General features: G+C 37.3%; 1 protein-coding gene across 2 annotated transcripts; it reads left to right on the top strand.

Annotated features, from left to right (window-relative positions):
* The first annotated feature begins 934 nt into the window (after window positions 1-934).
* Window positions 935-25,372, top strand: LOC149023478 (ATPase GET3B-like). Of its 2 annotated transcripts, none has more exons than XM_089144012.1 (12): window positions 935-1,201; window positions 1,627-1,838; window positions 1,989-2,051; window positions 2,147-2,257; window positions 2,382-2,456; window positions 2,548-2,616; window positions 2,695-2,760; window positions 15,489-15,563; window positions 15,641-15,739; window positions 16,330-16,464; window positions 20,515-20,681; window positions 24,466-25,372. In XM_089144012.1, exons 1-11 carry the CDS (start codon window positions 1,009-1,011, stop codon window positions 20,650-20,652), a joined length of 1,236 nt encoding a protein of 411 aa, XP_089000138.1. In that variant the 5' UTR covers window positions 935-1,008; the 3' UTR covers window positions 20,653-20,681; window positions 24,466-25,372. The 2 variants fall into 2 exon arrangements, with proteins under 2 accessions (XP_089000138.1, XP_089000137.1); XM_089144011.1 differs by having other exon boundaries at window positions 24,386-25,372.
* Window positions 25,373-25,408: the final 36 nt, after the last annotated feature.

The raw sequence follows: 25,408 nt of genomic DNA, 5'->3' as shown, positions 1-25,408 counted from the left end.
ATTCAAACTGTATAATAGCACACTAGGAAGCGGGGGAAGGTGGGGGTGGCAGTGATTTCTTGTAAGGAGTAGGAATTAGATGTGAAGGAGGAATTCATTCCCCCACCTAATGGTTGATATAGAATGAAACCCATGGTTAATTTAGTAACTTAATATTAGAAGTGTATTTTGATCATTTCATATTGGAGTTAACTGACACTTACGACTGTTAAGCTGTGAGCTAGATGCAATTTAGTTGTAGGTTACACAAAATTTAGACCACTTAGGAGAGCTAACACGAATTTTGGCACAACTTAAGTGGGTACACATAAAAAACTTATAGTATTTTTAAATTTATGATGTGAGGGTAGTATTGTAAGTGATTAAATAGAAACTAATTGAGACAAGCAGTGTTAATAATAAATGTTGGTTTGATAAATTAAATAACTTAGAGGGTTGTATAAGGGCATAAAAAATTACCCTGATTTTATGCTGAAGAGGGACAAATTGAAGGGTGTATTAACTATTAATTGACTTCTCAACCAGGAAGATATATACATGGGTACAGTAGTAATTTGAACCATCAAGGGTATAATGGTCTCTTTCCAACTGCCTAACCAGTGATATTACCAATCTGGATCATCTTCCCGTCGAGGGGAGCACAATGTCTTCCTGACCACAAAAACCAGTGGGTCCCACTGGCAAAATTTTTTTTTGTTTTTTTCAAAAAATGTTTTTCACCGTGGGCCCCACAGGTTTTTGTGGTTAGGAAGTGTCGGGGTGTGCTCCCCGTCAGGTGCAGATCCGGACTCTGATATTACACATTTACACTATTACCAGAATAGGGGGAGATTGTTAATTCGACAAACTTGTGGGTGTTTATGCCTTTTAACATATCTTGGGGTATACCGTATACGTATATCGCTGAATTTTCCCAAAATTGAAAAAGAAAAATAATAAAAATATTTCTTTCTCTGCTGCTGCCTCCGAGGTTCGGAGTTTGAACTCCGTGTACTAAATATCGAGAACATGGCACCTTGTATTCCTTCCATTTCTTCAGTTTACAGTAGTCGATTCTCAGCAACGAATTCCTTGGCAATGGCGGGTTTGTTCACTCACATATCGAGAAGCCAAGCTCCTTTTTCTATGTTGAAAATAACGAGAAGCTTCGGTTTCACCTCGCTTCCCACCGCTAGAAAGCCATTCAGAAATTCCTTTCAAGGTTCGTAATTCCTTCATCTATCCATCTTTTTTTCTTGAGAAGTGTTCAATTTTTTTTCACATTTTAATGTGAATCTTATCGATTTTATCTATTGAGTTTTCTTGTAGCTCAAGAAGTTGTCATATTGGTTTGATGGTTCTCTTTTCCGGATTTTCCTTTTTCACAAGTGAATTAGAGATAATATAATTCAAAACTTGAAAACTTGAAAAAAATAAAATAAAATGAAATAAGAGTGATTACAGAAGGATTTGGCTGATAAAATTATGACCTTAAAGAATGTAAGTGGACATTGGTGGAAAGCTCAATGCCTTAGCTTTATTTATTTTTATTTTGTGTTTATAAAAATATGGCCATGACTCATGGGAACGATGGAAAGAGCTTGAAAGTTGACTCTTTAAGATTTTATTCCTCCCTCAATTTTATAGTGAGAGCGGTCGCCACTCCTGCTGAAGCTGTTGTTGGTTTTGATGAGATGGCTGCTGGAACACAGCGGAAATACTATATGTTAGGTGGGAAAGGAGGGGTTGGAAAGACAAGCTGTGCTGCATCTCTTGCTGTTAAATTTGCAAACAATGGGCACCCCACTATTGTAGTATCCACTGATCCAGCACACTCCCTCAGTGACTCTTTTGCCCAGGTACCAACAGGTCATGTTCTAAAATTTGATCTTTTTGGAAGATTGATACTAGTAAACTTAAATTTGTTCAAAATTTCCATGCATTTGTTGTTTTGCTTTAAGTTTGGTAGAGATTAATGTAATGGGTCACATTTTATTCAATGTTGCTAGGATTTGACTGGGGGGACACTAGTACCAGTAGATGGACCGGAATCTCCACTGTTTGCTCTTGAGGTATATTGAAACTTAAGAGGTGAAATCAGAGTACATTGGCTTCCTCATGTAGAACTTTGCTAGGCATATGTTTAATTGGTAATATTTGTCTACAGATCAACCCTGAGAATGCGAAGGAAGAGTTCCGCACTGCTAGTCAGATAAATGGTGGGACTGGGGTCAAAGACTTTATGGATAGCATGGGTCTTGGGATGCTTGTTGAGCAGGTAAAAACTTTCTGCAAGACTTGGGTTTAGCAAGCTTGACCATCTTTCTTGATGGTGTTATTTGATTTTGTGTTTGTAGAAACAAGAACGATGTTACTAATGTTCCTCATGTTATTTGTTCAAGTTAGGAGAACTAAAACTAGGAGAGTTGCTGGACACACCTCCTCCTGGTCTGGATGAAGCTCTTGCAATTTCCAAGGCATGAGTTCTCTCTGCCTATTATTCCCCTGTGTCACCCATAATACAAGTCTGGTCCCATCTTCATTTCTAAATATGGAGCTGCTTTTCAGGTTATGCAATTTGTTGAAGCACAAGAATACAGTATGTTCACTCGGATAGTTTTTGACACTGCACCCACAGTAAGTGAAACATGAAGTGCATCTAATAGACTTTCTTCCAGGATGTTCTCCATCTTACTTATGGACTGCCTTTGGTAGGGTCATACTCTTCGACTTCTATCACTGCCAGACTTCTTGGATGCATCCATTGGCAAGATCTTGAAGGTGCGAGCCTTGAACTCAGATTCAACTATGAAAGCTGTGATTTGTTAATATACCAGAACTATGCAGAATACAATTGAGTTTATCTAAATCTAAACATACGAAATACACAAAACAGAATATTAATCATAAGTCAAAAACTGATATTGGACAACTTCTTGAGGGCTCTTAGTGACAAATGACCACATATATTATCTTAAAAGGAGTTGGAATCCATTCTAGGTTATTATAATCAGTTCTACCAGTTGTATCACCAGCTTAATGTTGTGTAGTAGTGATGATGAACATTTAAGAAGCACCACCTCCACTCTCATATACTCTTTCCATGACATTTTCAACAGCTATATTTCAATGACTATTTTCTAATGGCTATATTTTAGATATATTTTAATGGTTCTATTCCAATGGTTACATTCCAACAGTTCTATTCCAACGTCCAGTTCTCCCATCCCCAATGTACGCATTCTGAAGTATAGAAGAGAAAAAGAGAGGATAATTTGAGTCGAATGTAACATCTCGTGCTAAGTCTTATTTTAGTTTGAGGTCCTCTTGTGATTGAGTGAGTCCCAAGCAACCCTAGGGTTAAGTGGTCCTTTTGTCCCTTCTTATCTTGTACCTGATTTTGTGTTTTGAAATTCAACTCTTCTATAGTTTTCAAGTTTTACTTTTGTGTTGCATCAAATTGACATCTAGCAAGTTCCAATCTTGTGCACCATGTTAGGGTAGAGCATGAGTTGAAGAAGTTTGATCATCACACCTTGACAATGAAGACGATTGCATCAAACTCGTTGATGGCAGAGAATGATATAATCATGATGATAACATTTAATACATGCTCCACTTTGTCCCGTGCAATCTTTCTAGGCGTTTCCAATGGCTTTATTTTAGTGACTTCGTTCCAATGAGGCAATGACTATTACTTCCTTTCCCTGTATATGTATTCTGGAGTATGAATGAGTATAAGAATTTGATTCAAACGTAGCCTCTGCAGTGAGTGGTCCCACTCCCACTCTTGGGTGGAGTGGTTCCCATTGTGGTTCAAAAACTCACTGAAATCTCAAGAATCTCAACCTTGTCAAGATTTGAATGACTTGACCGAAATTGTGATTATCTTGAGAAGCTTGTTAAAAATCTCAAATATTTTAGTATATTGACTTCCTTAGTAGGTAGGTGGTCACCTACTAAGAGTAGTGCATTGTTGGACTTGGGAGTTGAGACATGAAAGACTACACTAATAGGTGCCTAAGTGGTCTGTAACATGTATTAGTCATTTTACTTGGGTTAGGTATCTATGCAATATTCATTGTGAACACTTCATTCTATCTTGGATTTATGGTAAAAACTAATAACTTTGATTCTTTAATTATTTCATAAATAACTGTGCCTCCTAGTAATCGAAAAATATGCGGAATAGGCAATTTTAGCTTTAGGGGTCAATGGTTACTGCTAACCAAGGATGCAATTCCAAAACACCAAAATTAGAATTTTTTTTTCTTTCCCAATTTGAAAGATAATAAGTCTAGAGTAAATTACGTATACACCAAAAAATTCAACTACCAATATACCCCTACTGTTTAATTTCTGAGGTTAAATGGTGGTGTCCTCCTAATAAAATATCTGAAATACCCATTTTATGTCCCCCCTTTGATTACCTTCCCAAAAGATATTGTAGAAACCTGAAATTGCCTCCCTTTAGAAAGCTGTTAGGCTGATATTCCTCTACCTTACTTTCCCCTTCACCTGCTATCCTACGACTTTCAATTTCAACCCCTCAATCTACACACTTCCCTCTAACATTTAATCTATCCTTTTGCATAGGGCTTCAAATCCATGCCTTTGAAACCCATGAAATGAATTATCAAATGCATATGAAAAACCAGCACCAGATCCATACATAGTCCCATCAGCAAAATATACACCTGATGTTTGAATGAATTTGAGGTGTAAACCCATGACCGCATACCATACAGACGTTATAGCTACTGCTTTTAATGGAAGTCCAGTAATCTCTGATTTAATGATGAATTGATGCTACCAGATTTTGGATGCATTCTCCTTCATTAATTTCCAACTAAAGCCCTTCCTCAATAAATGTCCAAAGTAACGAGATAAGGGTCAAAAAGAAAAGAGGGGAAAAAGAAATAAAAAAGAAAAAATCGGAATATTAGATTGTTTCATCGTTGTCTTCTCTCTTCTTCCTGGACCAATAGAGGAGATGGAGGAAGATAGATAGGCTGACTGATTAAGTGCAGAAGAAAACCCATAACCGAGATTTCTTTGTCTTGATTTTCTTCAATTATTTTAGTTTGTTGATTATCTGATATTCTTGGTTTAGAAACTATGAATCAGATCGATCCAATAGGCTGGTTTATATTGAAATCTGCCATGACTAATCAGAATGGATTGATGGGTTTCAAATATAAGAGACTTTGAGTTCATTAAGACAGAATTAGTAGACCAACAACAACAACAACAACAACAACAACAAGCCTTGTCACAACTAAATGGGGTCGGCTACATGGATTCTTGCCTTCCAATTAGTTCCTAGTTTGAGGCCATGCTAGATATAAGGCCTAAGCTATCAGCTATGCATATCCTTTCTTAACACTTCTCTTAAGGTTATTTTAGGTCTATCCCTAGCTCTTTTAGTTCTTTCAATTTGGATTATATCACTTCTTCGTATAGGGGCATTTGTAGGTCTCCGTTGAATATGGCTGTGCTACCTCAAACAACTTTCCCCAAGCTTATCACTTATGGGAGCAACACCCAGACCGACTCTAATATGATCATTCCTTATTTTATCTTTCCTAGTTTTGCCACTCATCCATCTTAGCATCTTCATTTTTGTTACATTGAGTTTATCCATGTGATTCTTTTTAACAGCCTAACACTCGGCACCGTGCATCATAGTTGGTCGAACGACAGTCCTATAGAATTTTCCTTTAAGCTTTAATGGAATATGTCGATCACACAAGACCCCAGACGCACATCTCCACTTCATCCACCCTATTTTAATTCATTGGGAAACATCATCCTCTATATCACCTCTTTTGTTTATGATTGAACCTAGGTGCCTAAAAAAATCACTCTGAGGAATCTCCTTATTGTCAAGTTTCACCATCTCATCGTTTGCCCTATTATGACTAAAGTTACAAACTAGATATTCTATCTTCGTTCTACTTAGGAAGCAAGGAAAAGGAAATATATTATTGAAGTTCATCAATCTCAGCATTATAGGTTGAAAGAATCTCTCTCAATAAAAAAGAGTATTGCTAATCAAGGAGATGCATTGATGAATAAAATGGGACATACATCTATTTTAAATGAGAGGATGGTGAATCAGCGCTGGCAGACAGACCTTGTGGGATCTACAGCCTGGCGAAGAACAAGGCGATCACCATATGACTCTGAATGTCAGATCAACAACATAATGCTAAATTTGCAACAGATCTAGACCATGACTTTTGATTCCAAAGCTGCTTTCCAATGATTCTAACTTGGTATTATCCCCACTTGAGTCTCATCTATCAGCACAATATCATCAGCAAAAAGCATACACTACGAGACCTCGTATTGAATCTCTTTGGTTAATTCATCCATTACAAGTGCAAATAAATATGGGCTTAAAGTTGATCCTTGATGTAGCCCAACTGTAATTGGGAATTCATTACTTTGTCCCCTCACTATTCTTATACTTGTCACTGAACCATCATACATATCTTTAACTATGTCTACATATTTATTTGCAACACTTTTTTCTCTAGTACGTGCCAAATTAACGCTCTAGGAACTTTATCATATGTTTTTTTTAGGTCAATAAATACCATATGAAGGTCTTTCCTATACTCTTTATACCTTTCCATAAGTCTCCTAATCCATTACGACCTTCCCGGCATAAACTCAAACTAATTCTCCATAATTATGGTTAAGTGTCTCAAACGGGTTTTAGTTACTCTCTCCCATAATTTCATAGTATGGCTCATCAATTTAATGGCCCTATAGTTATTACAGCTTTAAATATCTCATTTATTTTTGTAAATTGGAACCACGTTATGCTTCTCCTCCATTCATCTGGCATTTCCCTTGTGCAAACTTACAAAACAACTTAGTCAACCAAACTAGCCTAGGGTTCCTAAGCTCTTCTATACTTCTATTGAGATTTCATCAAGACCTTGTGTCTTGTCTAGTTTCATCCTCCTTAGTGCTTCTTTTACTTTGGACATCGAAATTCTCCACATATATTTTTGAAAATTGGTGCCTTGGTGAATGTTTTAATCGTCCGAATCACAAGTGCTTGAAGCATGCTCATTTAGTAGACTAGAGAGATAGATTTTCCATCTTTTCTTAATGTCCTCATCACATACTAGTACTTTACCATCTCCATTTTTAATAAATCTAACATGGTCAAGATTTCTATTCTTCCTTTCCCTTATTTTAGCTATCTTATAAATAGATTTTTTCCCCTTCATGCCCAACTTATTGTATAACTCTTCATACTTCTTCTCCCTTTCTTTTCTTGCAAGTTTCTTAGCTTCATTTCTAGCCAACCTATTCCTTTGAAGATCTTCAACATCCTTAGTTCTATGCCATGTCTTAAAACTAGCTTTCTTATTGCTAATGGCAGCTTGAACCTCATTATCCCACCACCAAGTCTCTTTATTAGAATGTAATTTTCCTTTTGATTCACCTAGGACATCTTTAGCCACCTTTGTTGATACACATAGCCATCTCATTATACATTGCATTAGTGTCCCCCTTAAAATCCCACTTTCTTTGTTTGAGTACTTCATTTAGTGAAGCATTTCAAGCACTCTCCTTTCAAGTTCTACCATCTTATCCTGGGATAGTTAACCTTGCATCTTTTATGAGTTTTTGGGGTTAGACACATATCCAATACCACAAGTCTATGTTGTATAGTTAAGCTTTCCCTTGGTATCACCTTGAAATCCTTGCACAACAATCTATCAGTCTTTCTAGTTAGGAAGAAATCTATTTGGCTTCTATGATGTCCACAATTGAAGGTAATTAAATGCTCCTCTCTCTTTTTGAAACAAGTATTTACAATAGATAGATCAAAAGCAACAACAAAATCTGAAATTGTCCTTTCCTCATTCCTCTCACCAAAACCATATTCTCCATGTACACTCTCATAGCCTCTTTGACCTTTTCCAATATGTCTATTTAGATCACCTCCTATGATAATATTTTCTCCTTGACGAATTTCTTGCATTAATCCATCCATATTTTTTCAAAAATCTAACTTTATACTTTCATCTAATCCTACATGAGGTGCAGATGCACAAATTGTATTTACAATATCTTTCTCCATTCCAAGCTTGATAGCAATAATCCTATGACCCACTCTTTTAACATTCACAACATCATTTTTAAAATCTTTATCCACTATTATACCTACTACATTTTTATTAGTTTTATTTCCAGTATACCAAAGTTTAAAGTCATCCAACTCTTTAGCTTTTTTACCCTTCCATCTAATCTCTTGACTGCAAGCTATATTAATCATTATTTTCCTCATAACATCTATCAATTCTAAGCTCTTACTTGTTAAAGATCCTATGTTCTAAGATTCCAATCTAATCCTACATTTTTCAACAAGCTTCTTTACCTGCACTAGTCCATGGTGCGGGAACCCTTGCCTACTTATCATCGCATCCTGGCGCCGATGCGATGCATCGCTTACGGGGGACGCCTTAGCTAATCCTTACCCATTTATCACTACACCCGGGCCATAGTGTAGTGTGTTGCTTCTTTTGTTGGGGAACGCTCTAGTATAGCATTTATCATATAAGGTTGAATCCATGAAAAAGGGTTTGACTAGATTTTTTCAGGTGCCAATTGCCGACCTGACACACCAACCCTCCTCCTTTACTCGGGCTTGGGACCGGCAGTAAAACACTAACGGAGTTTGGCAAACCAATTTGAGGCATTGGGCTTAAAATAATGCGACAATTATTATTTCCAGGATTTTTAGAGATTTTTTTTCAGTACAAGGAGGATAATAGAGGAAAAGCTCATCTTTCCAATGATTTCTTCAATGGATGAGATGCTGATTTGACCCTGTATTTGAACAAAAGAACAGAGGAGGGGCTTTGTGATTGATGCGACGTTTTGATGGTAAGCTTGCTTTTCATCTTTCACCATTAACAAAATCAATTAGAGCGGAAGTTTTTAGGTCTTCAAACCTTGAATGATGGAGATGTTTGAGACATAGTTGTCACGGCGACGAGGCGATGCGAGGCGGTTTTAGCTAGTTGGGGCGATGAGTCGACGAGGCACCCTTCAAGGCGCTTTTGAGGTGTTTTAAATGAAATTTTTAGTGTACATCTCATACACTCTAATTCATTATAAATGTATCATATCTTTTATAATCAGTAGACTATAAGCTAATAAACTGGTCTCGGTTATACTTAATAAGTTATAAGTTGCAATATGGTTAAAACATAGAAAAGAAAGAAAAAAAAAAGAATGCGGCGACATACCGTCGCCTGAGAAGATGGTGATCAAAATCACTGGAGTTTAATGCTGTTAGTGTTAACAAAATCTGTTAACAGAGAAAAAAAGAAAAGCAGAAGAAAGAAGAAAAACAATATGTTGAAGTTGCCAACCTTTGCCTGAGACGCTGTGATGCAAGAACTGCCGGAGTGCCGCGCTGCCGCTGCAACTTCAGATTTGAGGGTCGCTGCAACTGCAAAAGCATTTGCACCAGAATTTTTAGGAAAAGAAAAAAAAAGCAGAAGAAAGAAGAAGAATGTAAGAAACAACAGTGGAACCTTCGCCTGAGATGCTGCTGCCGGAGTGCTGCTCCCACCGCCTGAGATGCTGCTGCCGCTGCAACTTTGTACCAGACTTTTTAGGAAAAGAAAAAAAAAGCAGAAGAAAGAAGAAGAAAGTAAGAAACAACAGTGGATCCTTCACCTGAGATGCTGCTGCCAGAGTGCTGCTCCCGCTGCCTGAGATGCTGCTGCCGCTACAAATTTGTACCAGACTATTTAGGAAGAAGAAAAAAAAGGAAAGAAAACAGCAGAAGAAGTCGCTGGAGATCAAAGGGAATGGTCACTGCAACAAATCGTCGCCGTTGTCACTGTTGCCGTCATCGTTCGTCGTCGTCCCCGTAGCCATCGTCATCGTTGTCGCTGTCGTCGCCATCGTCAATCGAGAGGAAGAGGAGGCCAAGAGATTTAGGGCTTTAGTGATTTACGGTGGAAGTTTTGGTTTTGACTCGAGCAGCTCGAGTTTAATTCTCCAACTTTGTGCCTTTTTTTCTTTTTGGTTGTTAATGTAACAATGATCCCATGTTACACTAACCATGATCCCATGTAACACCTTAAGTATTCAACCATTAGTTGATTCTCAATCGGAATCTAATTTTCAATTCCTTTTCTACCTTAGATTTGGAATAATAAATATTGTTATTTTTTAAATACACAAAGGCGGTAGTCTAGGGGTCTAAGGCATCCGAGGTGTTGCCTAGGTGACGCCTCAGAGCCCGAGGTGACCACCTTATGGGTTACAAGTGAGGCGACACTCGCCTTAGGAGCTCCACAAGCGCCCGGACGCCAAGGTGACGCCTTGACAACTATGGTTTGAGAGTGTGAAAGGGTGGAGAAAAGTTGAGGAATATTCCTTGCCTGATTCCCCCTTTGTAATTAACGAACAAAATAAGGGTAGTTAGGTCATTTCAACTACTATTGGAAGGGTTAATAAGAATGTTTTGGTCTTTTTAATTTCAAAACTAACAAGTCTTAGTTTTCAAGGCTACATTTGTAGTTAAATTTTGTAGGGGTAGTGTTTGTTTGTATCTAAAGATGCTATGCAAGTGCACGTGTCACAATCAAGTATTAAAAAGTAGAGTATTGATCTTATGGAGAATATTATCCTTGAATTTCAATGTAAAAGGGACACTAATTTAAACAAGATTGACTAAATTACTTGTAGTTATGAACTAATTAAAAGAATGATAGATGAATTAAACAAGAGAGCCTTAATAAAAAGAAAGCGCGCAGTAACAAGAACTTCAGTGAGTGGTATGGATGTTGGGAATCAATTTCCCCCCTCCTGAAGTTGGGCTATGAATGCTACGGCAAAGATGCATCGCAAAGCAAATCAGAAAATCTGGAACAAAATTATACATGGGTATCTTTTGATCCACTTTTGCATTAGTGTCCTAGTTTAAAACCATCATATTCCTGTGGGGAATTGAACTAAAGATGCGAGTTATGCACGGGTTCTAATGGTGGTTATGTGAGGCCGGTGAATATCCTTATCCTACTCGCTAATTAACTAAATCAGCATGTGGATCAAGCTGACACACATTGTGCAACATTGGTCTAGCTCCGATTAATTTTCCAACAAATTGAAACCACAACATTCACTTAGAGATGGCCAATCAATAAATGAAATTGATAAAAAACATATATGTTGAACACACTGATAATATGTTGAACACACTGATAATGAATTAGGCTACAACAAGGTAACAGCAAACTGAACAGTCTAGCTCAAATTACAGGTTTGGGTACTTTGTCATCCCAACATTACAAAGAAATTAATTCATATTAAAGCTAAAAAATAGAGAGATAAATACAGCCATTAATGGAGTTCTAATAAAATGAAAAGAGATAGGAAACATAAAACCCAATAAAGAGCTTGAAAAATGCTTCCACAATGCTCCAGCTCCTTATGTCCAACAACTCCTCCTCTTGGCTGAAGTCTCCTCTCTTCGTCTTTGGTTCTGCCCTGTTTTGATGCCTCCCCCTTTTCTCAATTACCCCTTTCTTTCCTTATGTGATAGGGTAAAAATGGATTGTAGGATTAGAACATTTTCTTTTGAGATCAATAGCTGAGATCCTTCATGTAATGACAAGAGGAATATCTAATCAGCTAGCCCTTTTTCTGGTGATGCTACGTGTGTCATTTGATAATCCAATCTGGAAAAATTATGCTGCAGCAATCTCTGTAGCAAACTAAGTAGCCTTATTCTCTGTTCCTCCTCTATGACTCATGCCATTTCTTCATCCATTATAACTCTTCTCCTATAATGCCAAGAAAATTAGGGTTAATCAATTCCATCCATTAACTCAAGGAAATTCATCCAAAAATAATATAAAAGATCTCTAAAAGACTTAAACACTAAGGCTCTCTAAACTACAATCAAGTGAGATTTCTCACTAAAACTAAGAGAAATCACTCTTAAATCAAGCTATCTCAAATATAAAAACCCTAGAATTAACTCTGTTTCATAGAGTTATCAAGTAGTAGATATAAGTTTTAGTAAATCTAGGGGGTGTATGTTTAATTTGCTTGTAAGTTTCTTGTGCCTGAAACAAGCTTCCTTTGGTGCCAACTTTGGCTATTTCCCACTGAAACAATTATTTGAACCGATAAGAAATAACATGGACTTGCTGAAACCTCAACCATCTTGACCTTTTCATGACAAGTTTGAATCATGGTCCCTGTTTGAGTTTGAGGTCCCCTTTTTGTTGAGTGAATACCTAAACAACCCCAGAGTTCTTCTTTGTCTCATCATATCTTTGTACTTAATTTCTTATTGACTGTAAAACTCCATTACATTTTCAAGTTTATTTTTAAGCTGCATCACCCTACCTCCCATCCATTGCCATGGAGTAATCTCCTTATTGCTTAAGTGAATCTGCGAGTAACTACTTTTTTTTTTTGGTTTTGTAATAACTCATTTGAGAACCTGTTCTAATTATAAGCAACTCCGTTTTTGGGTTCTGCCCACAATAAGATTTATGTTATGTGTTAGTTATTTTCTCAGCATCTGAAAGTTGTGCCAGCCTGATCCTGCTATTTTCTGCATTAGGTTCCTGTTGCTACGGGGCCTGGGAAGGGTCATACTGTATGTAGCATTGTCCTTGCTTTGTGGAGAGTCTGTTTCACGACTTGAAACCATGACTGCTAGCTGCTAGGTCATAACGGAGCAACCTCACTGCTGCACTGAGGGCTACCTCTCTCTCCTTTTATATCTGTAGAAGAAAAGTTCTGTGTGGAGGAGTGTACTGCCCATGCCCAAACCAAGTTTAAAATCTCATTTCCTTTCAGTGTTTCGGTCAAACCAAAATATCTGAAGTACCGAAATCTTGGTGATATTTCACCACACTCTGGTATTCTTCCTACCAAGTTCCAGTGTGTAATTTTTGTGGGGCCAGATTTAAGTCCTAAAACTTCATGAAAAGCCGACTTTAGGCAATGTAAATACATCTAAATGGTCGCTCCGAAAGTAGTCACCCAAATTGGCATTTTGGATTTGCTTGATTGGTAGTATGACATATGTTTACACTTTTTTTAAGTATTAGAGGAGCTAAACAATAAGCAATTTAAATCAACAGTGAAATAAATTAGCCAATGCAGGGTTGGTTGAGTGGTAAAGATCCATACTTCTCAGTGGAGAGGTTGTGGGTTCAACCCTTGCAGATGGCATTCCATTTCCAGTATTTAAAAAAAAAGCACCAGCTCCAAAAAACAATGAAATAAATCATTCAAATATATTGTCTAAGATTTGTAAAAATTAAATACATAATTTTCAAGGAATCAATACTCACCAAAAGTCCTAATACAGTTGGCTAATAACTAGTAGATACTGACGATAATTGTTATGCTGTTTAGGGTTGATCCCATTAAAGGTCCAATGGTGCCAACGTGTATTATTTCTTCGAGTGTATGACATACAAATACAACATCATTGTTTGTGCGAAGAGATGCATATGGTCCTCCATAGTTGATATGTACGTTGCATCATTGACATACTAAAGGTAACCTATCTTAGGGTATGGATCACCAAACTGTGAAGAAATCCACTAATCCACTGTGATGGGATCATAGGAGTACTGTAGAATGTAGGTTGGTGGTTTGGGTAGGAGAAGATGTGGTTCAAGAAAATTGATCCAATAAGTTCCTTTGAGTGTGAGTCTTACTCATTTATGGAATTTTCAAGATTTCAACTGAAATTCCTGAAATATATGATCTTTTCATTTCAAACCAAGTTTTTGTTTGACACCAAATTTTCAAAATTTTGTCGATACTTTTGAACTAAGGTCCATGCATGGAGAGGGAAGAAATGACCATTCCCCTCCCCCAACCCCCCCCCCCAAAAAAAAAAAATAAAAAAATAAAATGAAGCCAATTGTGTAATTGGATACAATGTTTTCTGTTTTTTTGGATGTCCTGAAGCACTATCCCAGTTGTTTAGCGATAATTGGCTTAAGACTACTGTTTTTAAGTAGCTCAACCTTCAGGTCCTGACCACCCTCACCACCACCTCCCCCCCCCCCCCCCCAAAAAAAAAAAAAAAAGAAAGAAAAAAAAAAAAAAGAGAGAAATAAACACTAGGCTTTACTTTATCGTTTTTCTTTGATAGTTACTTAGTGAATGTTTTTAGCCTTTGTCCATGAGCAATGGTGTGCGACTTACATACGGAAACTGGGAATAGAGTTTTCACTGCATTTCAATTCATGCCCGGGAATGATCACTTCACGAATTTACTGCTATCATGTCTGTTACAATTGAATCTGACCCCTTGGTTGAACTGCGCTTGAGCCTTGGATGGTTGGGAACCCTGTTCACTAGAGAAAATGATCAGAGTTGGCCAGCCAAGATGGTTAGGAAGCCACCTTCAGTGCTCAAGTCAGATTCAATTGCAGCACCATCCTTAGGTTGGGGTTTTAGAGGTCTGAGCTGAATAGCTAGAATGAGTGGGAAGAGTGGTTGAGAGTTACCATTGAATGAGGTAGGTAAGAAGTATTTATAGCATGACTTGAGGTAGGGTGACCGTTGGAACTTCCAAGCTGGCCCTAATCTCCTCTTTGATTGACATGTCGGACATCAGTGGCAACCATCCTGACATGTCGGAGCCGGTGGGTGGTTGTGGTAGGTTCTGCCAAAGTGTAGGTCCTCAGTGGTGAGTCGACATGCATGCCTCTCAAAGCAGATATGATGGCGAGTGAAAGTATCATGTCTTTGTCAACCTGAGCACTGGGAGCAGTCCCAATAGTTGAATGGTCTTCCGGAGAATAACTCGAACAATGAAGATAGGTGCTCAGGAGGTCTGAACAGTTGAACGTGCATTCCTGAGCATTTTGCCTTAGGTCATTGGTCCATTCTCCCAGTTTACTCCAGCCACATCCTGAGCTGGTACTCTTGAGTCAGGTTTTAGCCCCCCCGGGCCAATGTTCGCCAGATTGAACATGAAGCATCTGGTCTGATCACCAGTTCAGGTTTTAGCCCCCCAAGCTCCTGTACTTGGTGAAACTTGGCATAACCATGACTGATCAATTCATAATTTTACTTCTATATACAGTATGAAAGTCATGGTAACTGCAAGATATGTAACCTGCAAGGGTATTTATGGACCTTTTTTAAAGCTTGTTTACTGCTATAGTTAGACTCTTTGTTGGACTTGTGAATATAAGGGACGTTATTGTATTTCTGCCTTTGATTTCTTTATTGTAAATAGAAGGCTTGCTGATCTCATAAGATCACACAAGAATTAAAAACTAATCGATTCAACAAATGCTACTTTGTTTTTTCATTTGAAGTGATCATCAAACCAGCACTCGTTCTAGAGATGCAATTATGTTGGGGACTTGGAGCTAATCATATTCTAATTTTGGTCCCTAGATACTGTTTGATGAAGAACTACCTCCTTTGGCATGTGTATTAACATTATCCCTCTTTCCCTGTTGTTGTTTCAGCTGAAGAAGAAACTAACTTCCGCAACTTCAGCCATCAAATCTGTTTTTGGGCAGGAAGAGACCAAGCAGGATGCTGTAAGTCTGAGTCATTTGCTTGGAGATGCTCTAATTTTTCTGGACATTGGTCCTTGATTGCTTATGTATTTTTGTAGTCTGACAAATTAGAGCAACTGAGGGAGAGGATGGGGAAAGTACGAGAACTTTTCCGGGATACGGACTTAACTGAATTTATCATTGTGACAATTCCCACGGTAATATCCTGAACTTCTGTGCTTCTTTTCGTAGAATGCAGAGGCAATATTTATAAAGGCTGTATCTGGTAGAAGTGAAGTAGGAAAGGGAAATGAAATTAACAGGAAAATAAAATAGAAGTTACAACTTTGTAATCTAGTAATTGATTTCAGTCCACTAAACCAAATTCTTTGGTTTTTAAAAGGCCAAATTAGTTACACAATCATGATTGCTATGCTTTTGCTTTTTCAAACTAATTTCACTTGCCTTATTTTCCTATTCTTGTAATGAGATGGAACCAGAAATGTATTTACAACCCAAAACAAAAGCAACTTCCTTATTTTGTCTCCTAAAATATTCTGTGAAGCTATGTTATAGAAGGGAGAATTATCATAGTGACATTATCCTCAGTTCCAGATGCATCCTTTTTGGGTGAGTTTACTTGGTGTTAGATTCTCTTTATATTGCATTCTTCCTTGCCCGTAGTATGTTATATATACTTTGATATTTAACTCTAAAATGATTTTTGACCTTTATTTGGCAACCTGACCATGGAAAGAGTAATTGGAATACTATAATGATTATATTTGCTTGCTATTTAATCTTTCAGGTCATGGCTATAAGTGAGTCTTCAAGGTTGTGTGCTGCTTTGAAGAAGGAAAATGTTCCAGTCGAGAGGCTTATTGTTAATCAGGTTCTACCACCATCAGCATCAGACTGCAAATTTTGTGCAATGAAACGGAAGGTATGATCTTTTGAATTTCTTTTTTTTTCCTTCCCCTACCCTCTTGTTCTCCTCCCCCACTACTCCCAATCTCTCTTGTTTCTCGTTATTGGGACTTGGGAGATTACAGTTGAAGTATCTGAAGCTAACCATGCAAAGCAGAAGCTCAGTTTTCTGTAAGGCAGGTGGTCACAGCTCACAAGTCATGATTTTGATGGATGCTCCCACAATATGCAAGGGGAATAGTGGAATTCCCTGGATAAGATCATAAGAGAATTGGATTCAAATATGTGATTCATTTATTTCTACGGATTTGGATTATATTTAATTTCAAATTTTTGTCCAGAGGCACAAGGTTTTCAGATGGAATACTGATTTCCTTCTGTTTGGTTGTCTAAAGTCTAAAACTATACAATTTGGCGGCTTAAGCTTTTGAATCTCTCCATACTTTCCAAGTTTTTTGTTCCTGCTGATTTCATCTGAATTAAACAGTTTACTACAGAAAATATGAAACAGGAGCTATGGAGTATGGAAAGCTTGTACTAAAATTAGGGGCTTTTCTTTTCCATGAATTTTCTGAGAATCAAATGTGGGTCAATTATTATTATTAATTTTTTTTTGGTCAGTATACCTTCTGGTTGCAAAGTAGCTGCTTGAAAAATCATGTTTTCTTTACTTCCCAAATGATGATGGAGCATGGGCAAATTCAGAACTTTCTTTGGTGGGTGATAGTTAGGGTGAACACGAGTTCAAGCTATATATCTCCCAGATTAGATCCCAAGAAATCCAAATCAGAAGTTCAACCTAAAAGCCGACAGAAAAGTAAACTTCCTTCCTCAGATGAATGCCAACTTTGAAGGCCACCACAACTAATTAATATAGATTTCCTTTTGAAGATGGTTATAATTGAATGACTGGATCAGAAGTACTTTTTTTCTATACGTAAATAAGAAGCTGGAACAAAAAACAGGAAACCTCAAATTAAACCAAATATCTGATATTTAAATTGAATTCTCTTGTTACTGGTCTTAAGCATCCTGAATATGAATCTGATCCAAATTGAAAGCTCAGATCTTGGATTAAGCAGGAAAATTGGACAAATTAAGTGTCAGCAGAATCAAATACCATAAAAAGGAGATACCTGGTTGAAGGTTACTAACAGGGTGGCCTTGAATGTTCCAGATCTTCGCTTAATTAGAGTAATAAATCAATAGCAGGTTAGAAATCACATTTGACAGAAAATCAGCTTAGAACAGGGGTGCTACAGGTCGTTCCGATCAGATATAATGATGTTGAAACATTATCAACAAATTAAATACTTGAATCCAGTGTAGACGAGGGGAGCCACATGTTATTGAATCCAGTATCTTGATTGTTAGAAATAGTATGCAATAAGGGAAAAGGAGATAGCCATGGCTTCCCACCAACTAGACCTGAATCCTGTTGTCTGCCTGTCCAGACAGGCTTCACACTGATAGAACTACACAGCCAGTTGCAGAAAACCAGACAGTCCAGACCTCAATTATTCTTCCATCACATGTTGCCTTGTCTTTTCAAGCTTAGACATATAGTTTATTTTCTAACTTGACTAGGAAATCAAATCCTATTGTATTTCTATTTACAGAGCATAACTGAGAAAGGAAACATGGTTCAACCAGGAAAGCTCAACAAATTATCTTAAAATTTAAGTGAATGGGATGAGAAACACATAGCCTGAGCTAAGCCTGTTGTTAGCCTCTTTTCTTCTTGCTGGAGCAGGTGATGTACACCTTTCCTGCTTCATTCTTGTTGTTAGACATGTTAGTTTTGATTTTCTTTTTCTAACAAAGGGATAGGATTTATTAAAGCCACACAGTGGTTGGATGTTGAAGGGAATGTTATATTAGTTACAATAGTTTACTGCAAGGGACCCAAAGAAGAAAGGACAAAATGAAACAAAAGAAAACAAACAATGCTGCACAAGCCCATCAAGGGAAGGGGCTAGTGGTCGAGGGCAAGCCCTTGGAGAAAGCAATGATCCTGTTCCTTGGGGAATCCCTTACAGAAAGGAGGGGCAGCATGGAAAGCGTAGGACTAACTACAACGAATATGGCATTCCAAATCTTACCATTGAATGGAGTGGAATGTTCATCTGTGAAGATTGCTTCCATCCAAGTATGGTTGATAGTGGGAAAAAGAAAGCTTGCCAACTGCATCTCAATGAGATTCCCCTCCAATTGTCATGTAAACCAATCCACTTTCTCTGAAGGGGAATGATTCTTCTATTTGGACAGCACTGAGGACTCTCTTCCAGATAGAAGAGAAGAGGTGCAGGTGAAGAAAAGGTGGTCGACATCTTCCATTCCATTCCAACATAAGCAGCATAAGAAGGGAGCTGAGTCTGGCGGTGAATGAGGAAAGACTGCATTGGGTGGAGGCGCCAAATACTAAACTATCTTTTTTCCTTTTTGGGGTGGGGTGGGGTGTGTGTGTGTGTGTGTGTGTGTGTGTGTAAGGAATGTGGCCTTTAAACCAAATGATCCCACTCCAAGGGTAGAGGGGCTATTGAAGGCCCATGTGACCATTAGACTTGATTTTGTTTTTGAGATCAGCAATTGAAGGAGATTTTACAGATAAATCAGGAAAACTTGGTTTTTTACCCTTTTCTTTGTGCTACAAATTGATGTATTTAGATTAAACAAAGTTGATTTATCAAAGTTTGATTTTTTTTGCAAGGATTTGTACTCAATGAAATATTCTTGTCCCATACACGCTGTTCTCTATTTTAGTTTTTATACATGATACATGTTATATATTGCTTATCTATATTGTCCTGTTTTTTCTTACCTCTCTAGAAAGTGTATTTCCATGCATATCCTAGCATATAATATGCATCTCAGATATGATACCCTACCCTAGTACTTCTGTTGAGTGCAGCTCATTTTGAGTTCGTTCGTTGTGGTTTCTTATAGATGCATTGAAGTGTTTTAAAGAGACATCTTACAAATTACATAATAAACTTTATGGACTATGTTGTCAATGTCATTGCTTTTGGCTCATCAAGATCAATCTTCCAATTTTCTCCATGTCCAGCGTTGATTCTCACCAATATATATGATCTATATCTTGTTGATCAAAATTGGTAGTATGGCAAACTGTGGCATTTTGCTTCTCAAATTGGATCCCCCCCCCCCCCCCGGTCCGTTTGTTTGTTCCCACCCTTGCACCCGGGGGGGGGGGGAGGTTGGTGTTTGGTAGGGGTGCTACAATGCTCAGAGAAGAAAACTACTTGCATCTGGTTTTTTATAATTATGTGAGACTAGAGTTTTTAAGTGTCAGTAGATATTGTACCATATTGACCAATATGTAGAAGTATTGGTGGGTATTGTTCTGATGTAAAAACAGTAAGTTGAACAGTCCAAGTCAGGTTAAATATTTAATATGGTCTTCTTTAAACATGCAAAACAGAAACTTTTAGTGAGATACAAAATTAAGAACAACCGAGGGCTTCGAAGCTTGTTTTTCTCTTTGTTATGAGTTGGGGGAAATTATCAAACATAAAAAACAACCTTGTTTTTGCCAGTTCGAGAAGTTTGGGGGGATTTACTTTGTCAAATCATTGGTTCAAATAGATTTTGGTCAATAAGTAGTAAAGTTGCATACTGCTTCACCATTTTCAACATGTTTTAGGGGATTTTCTATGTCAAATCATGAATTGAAATAGATCTTGGAAAATAAGTGGTAAAGTTTGTAGAAGTTTTTTTTGGTCAATCAGGGTCTGGGATGCATGTATGTATTTGCATATCACACAATAAGGTGTTTTATGCTTCAAAACTATATTTTATGTCATAAGCACATCCATGCATATCTTGAATGTATCTTTGGTCCCTGACATGATATGTCTCCTAAAATTACCCCTCCAATACAGTAACCTAAACTGATTCTTAGATCCTTGTGTGGAATAGCAACTCTCTCATTATCTGAGTAAAACAAAAAAAAAAAATAAAAAAATGATGCTAATCAAATTTGAGTGCTAAAAGTTTTCAAAAAACACATTGTTTGATTCTTTATATTCCTTTTTGTTTATTGCAGGATCAGATGCGTGCCCTTGATATGATACAGAAGGATCCTGAACTTTCTGGGTTGAGGTCAATCCAGGCACCCCTAGTTGATGTAGAAATCAGAGGTGTTCCTGCTCTTAAATTTTTAGGGGACATGGTTTGGAAGTAATGATCTGCTCCAGGATATATGCTTAATAGGTAACCTATTTATCCTGCAGAGTCAGTTCCCTTAGTCTTCAAACACCATTTTTGTTTGTGTATGCTGCATTGTCTTCAGGTAGCAGTATGGGTAACAGCTTCTACTAAAAACTGGATACACCCTAAAGTAATATTTACTGCATCAGTTCCATGCAATTATCCTTTCTAAATGGTGTTTGCATTACTTGATCCAAATATCTATTATGTTCGAATACTATAAGGGAATATAGAGTAATGTCTTCATCCTGTAAAAGATGGTGAGAAATTTATGAATAGAAATATACATATCCTAGAAGAAGCTTGTGATAGAGGCCCTAGAGAGTTAATTTGGCAAGTTTTAGAGAAGAGAAATAGTCAGTGGACAACAATTATGGTTTGAGGTCAAGGTATTGAAACAGCCTCTCAACAAAAATTGTTGAGGTAAGGCTATGTAGGGAAATTGCCCCCTCCTTCAAGACTCTGCTAGCGCTGAAGACTTAGGCACTGGGTTCGCCCTTTTTTCACAGAAGAGAAATATTTTAAGTAAATATGTCGATATAGTTAATTATATGTACAAAGGTTAAATTACTGCGTAAGAACTTGGGGCCAAGATAGTGAAATTCCAATTAAAATTGGGTTATATCAAGGATTAAGTTTACACCCCATGTTTACTTGCACTCATCATGGATGGTTTATCTAGAGACATTCAATATGATGTTCCTTGGTGTATGCTTTTTGCTGATGATACCATTTCGGTTGGTGATATGCAAACAAAGACTAATGCCAAGTTAGAGATATGGAGATCAAGTTTGGAGTCAAAAAGTTCTAGACCAAGTAGAATGAAGATGGAATATGTAGTGTGTAACTTTGGTTACACTCAGACAAATAATGAGATGGTAAAACTTGACGAGAGAGATTCTGCGAAGTAGTTATTTTAGGTAATTCGACTGAAATCATAAATGAATAAGGTGATATAGAGGATGATTTTTTCCTAGAAGTAAAATACGATGGATAAAGTGGAGAGGTGCATCCGCATGGTTTTCAAAGCGTCTGCCTAGGTAGTGCAACATGGTTTTCAACCACCTTATTTGTTGACATGTAGTCTTTCAGCCGCTTTTTTGCCTAATCGCTACTGCTTTGTTGCCTTGTGCACTGTATTGCTGCCTAGACGCCAAAGTGGTCGCTTTTTTGACTATTATTATACATATTAGTCATTTCGGAATCGGGAATCAATGAATCATTAAATGGATAAGGCATTTATTTGGCATCACACTACCTTAGAGGTAAGTTAATATGTAAAATTACTACTTTCATTTTCATACTTATAATTTGATATAGTTAATAGTCATATTTTCTGAGGCTTGATGAGATGAACTTTCGTTTGTTTTCTTTTTTTGGATAATCTTTCACAATTATGATTCTTGAATGCTTTTTTTTTTTTGGGATTAATGTGATTTTTGAATGTTTGTTTAGCTTATAATAGAAATTTATCAATTTAGAAGTAGTTGTATTGAAAAATTTTGACCCAACCGCTTTGGTCGCCTTATTGCTGCTTAGACGCCGTTTTGTTGCCTATTTGCCTAGGCGAGCCCCAACCGCTTTGATTCGTCTTGCCACCTTGGCAACCATGGCGTCCGGGGTTTTGTATGATCGACACATTCTTTTAAATCTCTTTTATTTTTTTATTTTTTATAGGACTGTTATAAAACTAGCTATGCTGTATGCAGTAGAAAGCTGCTCTTAAGAAGCATCATATGGATAAATTCAGTATAGCGAATATGAGGATGTCGAGATGGATGATTGGCAAAACTAGGAAGGACAAAGTGAGGAAATGATCATACTAGAGATGATTAAGGAATACAAGCTGCTTTATCCCAACTAAATGGGGTTGATTACATGGATTCTTGCCTTCCAGTTAGCTTTGTTTAAGGCCATGCAAGATATAAGGCCTAAGCTATGCATATCCTTTCTCACCACTTTTCTTAAGGTTATCATAGGTTTGCCTTTAGCTCTTCTGACTCCTTCAATCTGGATTATATCAATTCTCCGAACAGGGGCATTTACATGCCTTTGTTAAATGTGGTTGTGCCACCTCAAACAATTTTCTCATAACTTATCACTTATCGGAGCTACTCTTAGACCAACTCTAATATGATTATTCCTTATCTTATCCTTCCTAGTTAAGGAATAACTCCGATAAATAATAAGCTATGAGAAAGTCTTTTGAGGTGATATGGCTATGCTAAATGGAGGCATTTAAATGACCCTGTGTGGAGGAGTGATTTAATCCGGATTGAAAAAAGAGCTAGGGGCAGGCCTAAGATAACCTTTGGAGAAGTGGTGAGAAAAGATATGCATGGCTTGGGCCTTGTATCCAATATGCCTCGAATAGATCTGATCGGAAGGCAAGGATGCAGCTGGTTCCCATTTGATTGGGATAAGGCTTGTGTTGTCATTGTAGTAGAGTATACCTGTGTTGCATCAACTTTTTGTTTTGAACATTCAATTTTAAGTATATCATAAGCAAAAGTTTCCATTTAGGTATTCCCATGTTCCGAAAGACCTATGATTTAATTGGGGACATAAAGAAGGATGAATAAGATAGGGGGAATCTTAGAAGAATCAGTCTTGAAGAAGGGGAATGATACTCATAAGAAGAAGAAGAGGAGAGAGAGAAAGAAAGGGGGGGGGGGGATGCAAACGCCCACTGCTAAAGCTTAAAGTCATCTTTTTTTTTTCTTTCTCTAAAACACGGTTGTCAAGGCAACAAAAGTGATTGGGGCTCCGCAATTAGGCGACAAAGCGGTGCCTAGACGGCAATAAGGCGACCGAAGCAGTTGGGTCAAAATTTTTCAATACAACTATTTTTTATAATAAGCTAAACAAATATTCAATAGTCACATTCATCAAAAAAAAAAAAAAAAAGCATTCAAAAATCATAATTATGAAAAGTTATTCAAAAAAAATAACACAAACATATGTTCATCTCGTCAAACCATGGTTGTCAACGTGTCAGCCTAGGCATTTAATGATTCAATGATTCTTGATGTTGAGTATGGCTTATGTTTCACATTCTATGTCACTTTGGGCCTTCGAGTTCCTTTGTAGATTGGGCGTCAATTAAAGCGGTTCAAAACAAAGCGGCTGAAAAACCGCTTTGCAGCCTAGGCAGGCGGACGCTTTGACAACCATGCTCAAAAAGTCTTCTTCTTTTTTATTGCATGTAAGGGCCTATTTATAGCTGGCTAAAGCTTTACAAGAAATAGAAACTTTGTATACTAAAGTAGAAACTAATTTCCTAGTAACTAGTAACAATATAATCTTATAAATATAGAAACTAATTAAAATTAGAAACCATTAGGCTCTTTATATTTCAGCCTCATGCATGAATAACAAAAATAGAAACTAAGTAGACTAAAGATATAAACATTGCAATAAAATATAGGAAGTCTACTAAGCTAAAGATTTTATGGGCAAAATATCTGATGCTTGTCACCGAAATTGGTGGATATATATATATATATATTTTGCTTTCTCGTATCTAGGTGGCCCATGCATCAGTAAGGTAAGGGCCTATAGGCAATATATGATGCTTATCACCAGACTATTCTTTCTCACTGGTGTTTTCTGATATTATTTATTTGAGAAACTCTTCATAGATATATTCATTGATTTACCTCTTTTTTCTTCTCCTCTCTCCCTGCCTCTCTGGTATTGTGCTTCAGTGATACATGCATAGAAAGTGCCATAAACCACCCTTTTCATGGAGGTGCCTGCACATCAAGATCTGTCCATGTACTTGCAGGAAAACTCCCTTCATCCTCAAAGGATAGTCGTGGATTCTGAAAGGCGAGCTTCCCAGTTGAGTAAAGGTAAATCCAGAAGTTTTTGGTTTTCTTGTGAAAGAAACAGGAAATTGGTGATTCTTCCCTGAAGTTTTTCTTGTTTAATGTATGGCTCCTGTTCTGAAATATTGTTTTCTTCTTTCCTCATTCTATGGAAACTGAGAATGCCAACCATGAGATGGGATGCTACAGTGATGCTACAGATTTTAAAAATATAAGAATTAGATCAAAGAAAAACCCCTTGTCAAATTATGCTATCAACTGCTATTGTCATTATTAGAAGTATTGATAGGTGACATTCCTGTTACACAATTTGGTAATTGCTTCCATGATTAGCCCATGAATGAGATACTGAGCGTGCAGTCAGGAACAGCCCCAGCAATACAATCTGGCAATCTTGCCGGATTAAGGTAAAGTGCATGTCCCAATGTGAAAAATCTGAAGTTCTATAAATTCAACTATCAAAGTTGCCTTGACATTAGCCAAGCTATATGTAGATTCTCAAGCTTTATATTTCCTTACTGGGATTGAGCTCAGATGTGTCAAAGAGAGATGTTCACACGGACATGTCTGAAAAATTTACACACAAAGAAAGATGCCAATGGATTGTATCCATTTATATTTGAATATGGTCTTTCTCCAAATCCCAGTTTGAAAACTTGTTTTGACAGTAGGACTTTTGAAAGCAAATACATTATAAACTGTATGGTTGATATGGAACTGTTAACTATTTCTTATCGGATGAAGTTGCATATTTGCATTAGTTGCAAAGTGAAATGTAGGGGCTTGAACATTTCTCAGAGAAAATATTTGCACTTCCCTGACAACGAAATGAAGGACTTATCAGGTCGTATCGGTATCGATCAACATGTCAAAAGTGATAGATCCCTTCTTAATCATGCG

The sequence above is a fragment of the Hakea prostrata genome, chromosome 2 (assembly GCF_041222555.1).
Source record: "Hakea prostrata isolate BN-2017 chromosome 2, UWA_Hpros_2, whole genome shotgun sequence".
Classification (NCBI taxonomy): domain Eukaryota; kingdom Viridiplantae; phylum Streptophyta; class Magnoliopsida; order Proteales; family Proteaceae; genus Hakea; species Hakea prostrata.
Note: the sequence above shows the minus strand (reverse complement) of the source record. Positions and strands in the feature narration are given on the sequence as shown.